This window comes from Sinohyriopsis cumingii, chromosome 4 (genome assembly GCF_028554795.1).
Source record: "Sinohyriopsis cumingii isolate HCF-2022 chromosome 4, ASM2855479v2, whole genome shotgun sequence".
NCBI classification, from domain to species: domain Eukaryota; kingdom Metazoa; phylum Mollusca; class Bivalvia; order Unionida; family Unionidae; genus Sinohyriopsis; species Sinohyriopsis cumingii.
The window spans coordinates 142,540,482-142,553,087 of NC_142964.1; the positions used below are offsets into that span (position 1 = coordinate 142,540,482).

At 34.8% G+C, this 12,606-nt stretch overlaps 1 protein-coding gene across 2 annotated transcripts in view; it reads right to left on the reverse strand.

The window, feature by feature from the left end:
* Nucleotides 1–12,606, reverse strand: part of LOC149802226 (vezatin-like) — a 43,762-nt gene that overhangs the window by 5,929 nt on the left and 25,227 nt on the right. For both annotated transcript variants that reach the window (XM_089956653.1, XM_089956652.1), the window contains exons 10-12: nt 11,212–11,399; nt 5,125–5,225; nt 1,721–1,801 (exon numbers count right to left, since the gene is read on the reverse strand). In XM_089956653.1, the coding sequence (XP_089812779.1) occupies nt 1,721–1,801; nt 5,125–5,225; nt 11,212–11,399 (370 nt within the window). The remainder of the gene's footprint in view (nt 1–1,720; nt 1,802–5,124; nt 5,226–11,211; nt 11,400–12,606) is intronic.

Genomic DNA, 12,606 nt, shown 5'->3' on the forward strand with positions numbered 1-12,606 from the left:
GCATGGACATACTGGGTGTATGGGAGTATCATGCATGGACATACTGGGTGTATGGTAGTGTATCATGCATAGACATACTGCGTGTATGGTGGTATCATGCATGGAAATACTGGGTGTATGGTTGTATCATGCATGGACATACTGGATGTATAATAGTATGGACATAATAGGTGTATGGTAGTATCATGCATGGACATAATGGGTGTATGGGAGTATCATGCATGGACATACTGAGTGTATGGTAGTATCATGCATGGACATACTGAGTGTATGGTAGTATCATGCATGGACATCCTGGTCCACTAATACACTGACACTGTTAAGCTGATTCTTAGAAGTAGAAAGTAGGAAAATAAGATGCAAGTAATTTTGATTGGCTCAGAATTGCAATATAAAAATGATTGAATGTTTTATAGTGTAGACATTTTAATTGGAAATGTTGCACATGACATTTTATTGCCTGACTGAAAATTAGAATACTGCAAACATCTAGTTTTGAAAAACTAAAGAAAATGCTTTCCTCGTTCACTCCCCACATATATAAATTAACAACTACACACGTATTTGAAGATGACTGGGATGGGGGAATGAAATATAAATTTACATGATATTAAGTGATTTATTAATCAGGAAATAAAATATGGATATAATTTAATAACTGCGCTTTATACCAAGCCTTTTTAGCAGGCATTTAGACTGGTTAAAACCAAATCATGTGATGTAATAAAATGTAGAAGTTATTAATTCATAAGACCACAACAGAGCTTGTGCATTCATGTGCCCTTCTTATGTGCTTTGCAATATCTGTAAAGAACGGCTATGATGTAGAGTGGTTATTTATTACTTGAGATTCACTATTATATTTACAACTATTTGTAATTATTAGAATTGGAGTTAATATTTTATAGGACTGATGAAGTCGTGAAACTTGAAAATTGATTCAGTACTATGTATGAATGGCCTACACTTCACTATCATTATTCATGTGTCATCAATTTTCAAGCTTTATGGCCCACACTTCACTATCATTATTCATGTGTCATCAATTTTCAAGCTTTATGGCCTACACTTCACTATCATTATTCATGTGTCATCAATTTTCAAGCTTGCCTACACTTCACTATCATTATTCATGTGTCATCAATTTTCAAGCTTTATGGCCTACACTTCACTATCATTATTCATGTGTCATCAATTTTCAAGCTTTATGGCCTACACTTCACTATCATTATTCATGTGTCATCAATTTTCAAGCTTTATGGCCTACACTTCACTATCATTATTCATGTGTCATCCATTTTCAAGCTTTATGGCCTACACTTCACTATCATTATTCATGTGTCATCAATTTTCAAGCTTTATGGCCTACACTTCACTATCATTATTCATGTGTCATCAATTTTCAAGCTTTATGGCCTACACTTCACTATCATTATTCATGTGTCATCAATTTTCAAGCTTTATGGCCTACACTTCACTATCATTATTCATGTGTAATCAATTTTCAAGCTTTATGGCCCACACTTCACTATCATTATTCATGTGTCATCAATTTTCAAGCTTTATGGCCTACACCACACTATTGCCATTCATGTGTAATCAATTTTCAAGCTTCATGAATTCAGCAAAACATTAAATTCAATTCTTAATTAAAGCCAAAATAAAATATCCAGATACTTGTATATAATTCATAACTTTGTACACAAAATAATTTTTGTACCTTCTCTTCCTCTGTCAAAAAATTGTCCCAGCCATAGTCTGCATGGTCCAGCTCATCAGGGTCAGTGTACGCTTCAAACACCTGTAGGAAAAAACATTATCAGTTAAAATGTGTTTTTCAAATGAAATAAACACCTTAATGAAAGCAAATGTTGAGTATAAAAGAACCCTTAAGCACAAAGGCTAAGCTCAAAATTTTGAAATGTTATTCACTAAGATAAAATGTTTTGTGTACGAACCTTCATTCCAAGATCTTTGACCCTATGTTTAACTTCAGGTTCTATGGCCTCTCCTTGGTATTAAGTACTGCTAGAATGGTCTCACAATTTTATCATATTAATCATATTATTAACGTTTACAATACTTGTATGTGTACCATGTTTCCTGTTTTATTATGTCTTGAAATGGTCCAGTGCTGAAAGCATATATATATATATATATATATATATATATATATATATATATATATATATATTCTGGGTGAGATTGATAGAAATCATTTCAACAATTATGCTGATTTGTACTTAATTGCTAGTTTATCTTCCTACACTTTTGTGTAATTTATTTTATGCTTTTTAAGCTTTATTTTTAATTGGCACCATTTTGCCACTATTGCACTGAGGTTCCAATCCAATCCATCCAATATAATCCAATCCAATCCAATCCAATCCATCCATGCATGCATGCATGCATATTGATTATTTGTTATTTTTCACAGGATCATCATTTTTTACACTGCCATGCTCTTATTTAATGTGTATTTTCATTTATTACATGCCCTCATGGAATGTGCCTGGCTCAGCTGGTACTGATGTCGCCATTTCCCAGCATCCTTTATTACCAGGTGTAAGGCAACAGTTATTTTTTCAGCTCCAGATTTGAAGAACAAAGGTTCCCTGAGGGAGCCGAGTATAAATAGGCGTTCTGTCACTCCTGTCTCAAACAGACAAATCTGTATCAAAATCTAGCAATCATCAATTCCTCTCTTGATATACATGTTGGCCAACATTAAAAAATAATCACAAACATAAATCAGATAACATTTCTGAAATTATTCATTTCAGAATTATGTTAAATTGTTATAATTCCAAAAGTTAATTTAAAATATCAAGCTCGTCCAGATTTTGATTTGTCCTGATTTTGAGTTGCAAAAATTAGGAGTTGAGCAAAATAATCCAAAGAAAATAATATTGCTAAACAAAATTAATTTCAGAAACACCTGCTATTTTTCTTTAATGACAGCTGAACATAAAGCTTAGAATTTTAGTGTGTTGCAACATATTTACAGATTCGCTGATTTTCACTTGTCCAGATTCTGACTCACATAAAAACTGGAATTTTACAGAATAATTCTAAGAAAATGACACAACAAAACAGAATTCATTTAAAAAATACCTGTCATTCTTCTTGACATGATTTCAGTGGATTTACTGTTCCACCAAATTCACAGATTTCCAGATTTCTGAAGCTTTTAAAAGCCAGTTGACAGTGACTCCATATTAAGAATTTACTGCATCCTCATATTACAAAAAGTGGTATTCACTTACCAAACTGAATTTAGAAAAAATAATTTTGTGTAATTTTTTAAAACTTTCTTTTCTTTCCCCATAATGTTTGAAATAAGGAAATCTGTTATTACAAGAATACGTGAAAATCTGGTTTGCTAAGAAATCCCACATTTATGAAGCTTGTAATGTTGTAATGAGTTAGTGATTTGGGATTTCTGGGGTTTAAAATCATTTTGACACCTGCTAGGCCACACAAGGCAGGCAGTATCTTTTGGCAGATGAAGAACCAGGAAAGACTCTTGGAAGAACCATTGACTCACATGAAGTAACTGGCATATGGAAAGTAACCAAGTTTCAAGTCTCTATCATAAATGGCATTGAACATATGACTAAAAATAGGGAAGACAATCATATGTGATTTTGACCTTGAAAGCCTTGAGCATAAGACATGAGAATGCCATCAAACAGTGAATCATTTCTTAATTTCAAACAAATTGAAAGTTATTTGAACCGAATGTAAGATGTGATGAGAAACTTAAAATACTGAGCCTGACCTTGACCATGAAAACGGGACTGTTAATTGATATGAAACAAATCTTTTAATGATAATATATAAGTACACCAGATCTCTTTACTTCAAATAGCACCTAAGTTACAGAGTCAATGAAAAATACTGGAATACTTAAAATATCGTGCTATGACCTTGACCTTAAAGATAGAACCACCAATTAAGTTAAAAAGACACCTTCAGATTACAATGCAGATGAATACCCAATTTAATCCATTAAATGGCTTGAAAGTTATAGTGAAAAGGAACGTGAGAAAAAGTTAAAAACTATTGAGCCTTGACCCTGACCTTGCAGATAGGACCTTAATGTGATACATAACATATTTTCTAATTATGATACATGAGCATAGCAAGTTTCATCCCTTAGACTCAAACTGCTTTAAAGTTAAAGAGCAGAAACAAAGGTGATGTGGATGGATGAAAGGATGGACCAATGGATTGAAATGTGGAAACTATGGTCCCCATAATTTTGCAAAAAAGGCAGGGGACAATAATTGTTGATCATTGTGACCTACTTTCACCTGAGGTGGTTTACAATGATGCAAGGATATGTTCAGTGTAGATACCATGCACAAAGCTACAGATATACCAGTGGGACATGTTGTTTATTATGGGGTAACCTCTAAGCTGGCTAGAGGAATGGTGAGCAATTTCTTCACATACATATATCCCCATCTGACCTGCACATCATCACTACACAATGATGGGGAAGAGTCTACATGACAAAAATGAAAGTGGATAAATCTTTTAAATAAATAAAATTGGTTGGCATGCATATCTTCTGATAAAAATAAAATGTACAAAGTTTCACAGCAATCCAACGAAAACTAAGAAATGCTTCATTCACAAAACTGTTGTCTTTTATTGCATCCACTAAGGTCAACAACACTTACAAAACTCATGGGAGCACAAAGACTTGTCAATATGTGTCTTTAGATGACGACCATAACAGTTTCACAATTATCTATTAAAACCTGCAGAACAAGAAGTATATGCAAGATTATGTCAATACACTGCATTAAGTTTCAAGGGCAATAACAATAATTATGGAAGCAAACTAATTTGCTGATATGTGGAAGGGAGTAAAAAAAGTATCCTCCCTTTGAGAGTTTCCAGCCTTTGAAGGTAGTTTGGATCCATATCAGAGGGGGCACAAATGCAATCTGGTCTCATGCACCCATCCAACTCGTGAGATTAACAATGACTGTTGGAGAAATAAATTAACCGACGGAAGTTGTTCTAATATTCATTAAGCATGCCAAAGCAATGATCATCAATCAAAACAAATAAAACTAATCTGTAAATAACAGAATCTATATGTATAGGAACCTGGTCTTCTATAACTGGATCCCAGCACTCAGTCAGAAGGGTAGCTGTGTGTAGCGGCTGTGTGCTGGTAGGAGGCATTGCTACGGTTTTTATTTCCTTTCCTGAAAAATAAACAATGAAAAATGGTGATTAGATTCTGTTCAATATTTAAAAATGATAACAATTGCAAGCATCATGAATGGCATCAGGAACTCAGCAATGCTTGTCCCAACACAAATTCATGGCATTATGAGCTCAGCAATGCTTGTCCCAACACAAATTCATGACATCATGAGCTCAGCAATGCTTGTCCCAACACAAATTCATGGCATCAGGAACTCAGCAATGCTTGTTCCAACACAAATTCATGGCATCAGGAACTCAGCAAGGCTTGTCCCAACACAAATTCATGGCATCAGAAGCTCCACAAGGCCTGTCCCAACACAGTCATGGCATCAGGAGCTCAGCAAGGCCTGTCCCAACACAAATTCATGGCATCAGAAGCTCCACAAGGCCTTTCCCAACCCAATTTATGAACTTCAGGTTGAGTTTTGGAAACCTAAATTAATACATGCCAAGGATTATGTTATTGTATTTTTGTCCTTCAGGTTTGAAGATGACCAAGACACCACTAAATGGTATGGTTTCTGTGAGTATGTGACAATTTGTGCTCTGAACGGTCAGTTGTTGTTCCTCCTTTGAGTTCGAAGAGAACCATGACATTACTTAATAGTTTGGTTTCTGTGAGTATTTGAGCAGCTGCTGATTAGGGCATGTTGTGCTCTGACCTGTCTGTGGTACACTGGACAGGAGATGTCATGTAGGTTTAGTTGATTAATCAAGGGCATGTTCTGAGATTTACAATTCTTGCACTTCTGCACAGCCTCTCTAATTCTCTTCAGTTCAAAGAATTTAGCTCCAGTATGGATGAGACTGTACAAGGTGAAACAATCCTGTACAAGATCTTCCCAAGACTCAGGGTCAAAGATGAAGTGTTTCAAGGATGATTTGACAGAATCTTATGACCAACTTGAGATCAGTAACCCTCCTTCTGCTCATAGAAGATCTCCTTAGGCAGCCACTCTTCTGGCATCCTGTTGATGTGGCCTCAAGCCCATCTCAACTATAATTTCATCAGCAGAGTGTAGATGCTTGGAATACCTGCCTGTGTCAGAAGCTCTTCAGTTTCCTCAGGCAACCCATGTGAAAACTGTTCAGCTTCTTGGCATTGCATTTGCACACTGTCCAGGTTTTGTAAGCATACAGCAAGGTTGACAATGGTTTTGTAGATCATCAGACTGATACCTGTGTGCTCCCACACAGTTGTGCATAGTCTACCAAAGACTGCTTTAGCAATTCTGGCATTGGTTTCATCAATGATGTGGACTGCACATGACAGTATGCTGCTGAATAGGTAAACTTGTCCTATACCATGAGGGTTTGACCATTTACTATGATGGTAGGCTCTAAGTAGGGCTTTCCAGGTACAGGTTGGTGCATCACCTGTCTTCCTGACACTGACTGTAAGACTGAAATGGTCCCAAGCAGAAGAGAAATGGTCCCTACTCTGTTGCATATCAGACTCAGATCTGGCATTCATAAGACAGTCATCAGCAAATATGAGATCACAAACAGTCACTTATTGTAGCTTTGACTTCACTTGTAATCTCTTCAGATTGAAAAACTTGCCATAAGACCAGTATCTGATGTCGATCCCAGTTTCACGGTCAAGGAAGGTATATACTACTGCAGCAATCATGCACAATTTTCAAGATTCAAATGTTTGCTGATTCATGAGGAAATTTCCACCCAGTTACACTTTTCAGTATGCTTGGATTGGAAAAAGCATGTATGAGAGTTATTCTTACTTAACTAAATAGCAATGATCTCACTTCCCTAAATTTCACTCTGCCCTGAAGGACCAGTAACATAAAAAGTCCCTGGTTCTCCAGAATACATCCTAGTCATAAACTTGTAGCATTCTGAGCAGGTCACATAGATCAGTGGCTTGACAATTTTGTCAACCCTCCCAAAATACACCTGTAAAATTGCCCAAACCAAATTTCTCCAGTTATTTTGAACCTCATGTTGATCCTCAACACATGGAACAGTTTTTCAACCCCATCCTTCATGCACAGCAGGGCATACACATGACCTGACTTTGTCTCAAATCCATCTACTGACTGCTTTCAACAACTATGAACAAGCACACAAAAAGCATCAGATAACTCCACTCGGCAATCAGCATGCAATAATACAAGACCTGAAAAATGTTGATGTCACAAAGTTATATACATCTACTTAAAACAAGCTGAAAGTGGTCTGAGTTTGAAATAATTTTCTTCACAATCTGCTCAATCAAGGATTATTTCTTGGCATGCCTAATTAAACAAAACTGGTATAGCAGTTTTTTTGTGATTTTCTACCATATATTGGTGTGTATAATATACACTTATTTTACCACATTTTCTTTTTTCATAAGTGTGGGTGCATTTTACAGACAAATAAAAGGATATTTTTCTTTCAGGTTAATTTGATGAAAGGATGAAAGTACGGTATGACCCCACTATAGCACGCTGTGTTATAACACAAATTCGGATATAACATGGTCGTGGTGTGGCTCCTAAAATTTTATATTTATGTATTTTTCTCATACACGAAAAAAAATCTTTCTTAAAAGTATGAAAAAAACATAAAAAGTTTATTATTATCTTGGGGAAGAGAATGAATATATGTGAATAATGAATAATACAAGATGATCGTGGCATGGCTCCTGAAATTTTATGTGTATTTTTCTCGTACATGAAAAAGTTTTTCTTCTTTAAAGTATGAAAAGTAACATGTAAAAAGTATATTCTGAGATTGCATAGGGCTTCACCAATGTCGCAAACTGCACTTATTTCTTCTTATTGGTGGCAAAATATACCATCTGGTGATTTTTTTATTTATTAGTGACACTGTTGGCTGTTTAAACTTGTATATACAACCATTGGTTTGAAGTGGAGAAATTCAGAGGCCCCATGAAAGGAAGCTGCAAATTTGATATAAAATGCTCTGAAATGTATCTATTGTTATATAAACAACTTCTTTGTCCATACTGACAAACCATTTTAACGTTTAGGTAGTGTATATTAGCTAATCATCTTTAAGTTTCTGACAATATTTTTATTTGCTCTATTGTATGGGATAGTATCAGATTGTAGCCTCGACCATATTGAGTAATGCTTACACTAGAGTAATGCAACACTGGTTAAACAAATTAAGTGGCACATATGAACAACATCGAAAGTGTAAATACAAACTGTATAAAGCAAAACATGCTTAAGATTTTAATGAACAAACACCGTTGATTCAATCAGTAAGGAGGACACTGATAGAGCATTTAGACAATGGCTGACATCAGGACCAGGAGGAAAGCATTGCTTTAAGTTAAATATTTTGAGATCTGAATAAACAAACAAACCAGTTCAATGCGATTTTGGTTTTATCTTTTCATATTTTAAGTGCAGAAATTGTAATGTGTGACAAAAATATCAAAAAGAACAATTGAGCAATTTTGGTCATGTGGAAATTGGAGTAAGGGCTTGTGAAATTTGATGCTGGGCTTTTGTTTTTGTTTTAAAAGTCACCAGGGCTGTGCCTGTGTCTACGAAATGTTTTTTTTGAGCACTGCAAGATGCAAATTCTATGCTGCCGGTTTGGAGTACTCGTTTAAACAGTTGCCATTTTTCGAAACAACAGCTATTATTTGAAAGTGGATTGGCATCATTTTTAATGCCTTTAAAAGTTTTCATGCCAAAAAACTTTCTCTCAGGTTTGGTAAAAATCTACTGAATAATTCTGGAAAATAAATCATTTCAAGAATGTTCTCTTTTTAGTGTGATTTGTGTGTGTGTGATTTGGATTTTTTAACGTAGCTTTAACAATTTTTCAGTCATATTGCTACAATGTCTGCAGTGTGGCAGTTTATAGTGATGTCTAGCACTGGGGCATCATGCCGCAGACATGTAGCATGATGTCCCACCCAGTCACATTATCCTAACACCAGGCCGACCAGTCCTAACAATAACCTCTTAATGTTGAACCCCAAGCGAGGCAGCTGTTAGTACCATTTTTGTAAGTCTTTCCTATGACTCCGCCGGGGATCGAACCCACAACCTCCTGCATCCGAGGTGGACGCTCTAACCACTAAGCCACCGGAGTGGTCTCTCTATTTAGTTGTTGTTGTTGATGTTGTTCTGGGGTTTAACGCCATTTTCAGCACAAGATAGGCCATATATGGCGGCCAGTATAACTGGTGGAGGAAGAACCCTGGAAAACCCAGGAAAGAACCACCGACCCACGAGAAGCTACTGGCAGGCTCTCCCACGTACCCACGCTAGCCGCTCTATTTAGTAATGGAAGCCATAACTGAAGACGGATGAGCATTATTTGTAAAACTTTTAAGGGTTTTCATGCCAACATGCATTTTGTCAAACATGATCAAATTCTGTCAAGCAGTTTTAGAGCAAAATTTACTTAAAGTATTTTCTGTTTTTAGTAACAACAGTCATATCTCAAGGCGCATAAGCATCAGCTGTATAAAACTGAAAGCCCTGAAAGCCAGGATGATTTATATATATTTGGTCAAATTTTGTTGAGTGGTTTTTGAGTTGAAGTTCTTTAAAGGTGTGTCTATTTTTAGTAATGGAAGTCAAATTTGATAGCAGATCAGAATTATTTGTAAAAAGGAGAAATGTTTTTATGGTACAATGCTTTTTATCAGGTTTTGTAAATTTCTATTCACTGGTTTATTCACTGGTTTTGGGGAAAATGTTGTTTAAAGAGTTTTCTATTGTTATTAATGTTCTATATACTTCATGGCAAATCAGAATGATTGCTACAAATCTGAAAGGTCCACATATGAGGATGTTTCCTGTCAAGTTTGGCCAAATTCTATTCAACAATTTAGAGAAGTTACGTAAATAGTTTTTGTTTTTTAAATTTAGTATTTGGCTTCATTTCTAAAATTCTGAAAGCTCTTCAAGCCAAGATCCTTTCTTTCAAATATGAGCAAAGTCTGCTCAGTGGTTTATGAAAAGAAGTCATAAAATTGTTTCCATTTTTAGTAACACATCAGCCATATTTGATGGCAGATCACTTGTAGGATGCTTTCTGTCAAACATGGTAAAATTCTATTGAGCAGTTTTTGTGAAGGCTTTAAAATGCTGTTCTAGTTGTAGTAGTGGTGATCATAGCTGATTACGGATCAGCATCATTTGTAAAAGTTTGAAAGGACTTTCTGCCAGTATGCTTTTTGTCAAGCTTGGTCAAATTCTGTTCAACAGTTTTTGAGACAAAGATGTTTATAGTTTTTTTTTATCTTATTAATGCTGGCCATATTTTGATGGCAGATCTTTTGTGAAAAAAACTGAAAGGTCTTCATGCCAGGACATTTTCTGTCCAGTTTAATCAAAGTCTACAGAGAGATTTTGGAAATGTAGTCATTTTTAGGTTTTTATCTTTTTTATTTTTTATTTTTAGTAACAGTGGCCATATTTCAAGGCAGATCACAATCATCTGTATAAACTTGACAGGTCTTCCCAACATGATGTTTTGTCAAATTTGATACAATTCTACTGAGCAGTATTTGAGAAGATGTTTAAAAGGTTTTACTCTATTTACTAATGGTGACAATATTTCATGGTGCATTGGCACTGATTTTACAAATCTGTTGCAGGATGCATGACATTTGGTACATGATGCATGCAGAACCATACCGTATGTTCACTGAGCCCCATGGACATGTGAGCTAACAATGGTTTCTGCACAATAACTTAACTCTAGTTCTGTCTCAGTTACCTTGACCTAATTTTGGGAATGGTCCGTATGTTAAACAAGGAAGGCTTTTATTGATCTGGGATTCAATAGGTCAGGTATCAAACCAATAAAAAAGTATTTCTTTTAATTAAGAAGTAATATAACACTATTTACCACTAGAGTATTCCCATCCAATTCATTATTTTTAAAAATATGTAAAAGAAAATAACAGCAATAAAATACCTTTATAATCAATTAAAACGTTCCTCTAATCATTTTTATCTTTTTAAAATATGGTGTTATACATACTGTCTCTATCACCATGCTTTTCAAGTCTGTCTATGTGGCTGATTCCATCTTCCCAGCATCCTCTGCAAGATACAAGCTCTGCCCTAATTGGTTTCAGAAAATCAATCAGGAAATCCTGGGATATGGGCTCATTCAGAGACTTATTCTCTTCCATCAATTTTTCAAGCCAAGTTGATAGAGCTCTTACCCTGTAAAAGAGGAAAGGCCAAAACTGTAGAATTTTAAAAACCAAATTATTCTTCTTCTCTGAAATATTCCAGTGTTGAAAATCATTTCTGAATAGATTGTATAAACAGCTGTAATGTGCTGTGTAGCTTGTCACAATTTTGTGTTGTACCATATCATGCCATGAAAGATTATACTGCACTGTATAATGAACATTTCATTATTTTGCTATATATTGCTATGTATTGTTATGTATTGCTATGTGTTGATATGTATTGCTGTGTTGCTATGTATTGTTATGTACTGACATGTATTGCTGTGTTGATATGTATTGATATGTATTGCTATATGTATTGCTATGTATTGTTATGTATTGCTATGTATTGTTATGTATTGCTATATGTATTGCTATATGTATTGTTATGTATTGCTATGTATTGTTATATGTATTATGTATTGTTATGTATTGCTATGTGTTGATATGTATTGTTATGTATTGCTATATGTATTGCTATGTATTGTTATGTATTGCTATATGTATTGCTAGATGTATTGCTATATGTATTGTTATGTATTGCTATATGTATTGCTAGATGTATTGCTATATGTATTGTTATGTATTGCTATATGTATTATGTATTGTTATGTATTGCTATGTATTGATATGTATTGATATATGTATTGCTATTATGTATTATGTATTGTTATTTATTGCTATGTGTTGATATACTTTGTTATGTATTGCTATATGTATTGCTATGGCCCTGCATCAAGTTGCTGAAGCTCAAGAATAAAAATCACCTTTACTGCCTGTCCATCCATTCACATTTCTTGTAACAACTATAGCTCTGCAACCCACAATATAACTGGATTTGGTATTTAAACTGCCCATTACATGCAGATGTGTCATTTAAAGGTGACGTTTCAGGTACAAAATATTAATGCAGCTATTGCCCTTTATCAATAAATATTATATTTCCACCACAGATCTTTAAAACTAGCATAGCTTCGGAACCATTAAACATATTTTGATGCAATTTGGTGTGTACAGAGACCTAGATGGATCTTTGATGCATCTTGTTTCAACAACTCTATTTTGTATTGAGTTATGGCCCTTGAATATTAACATCATATCTCTACTTGGGATGTTGTTTGCAACTGATACAGCTCAAGAAGCATTCAACATATTCTGATACAATGGGTTTACTCATATTTAGAAAATGTATGGCC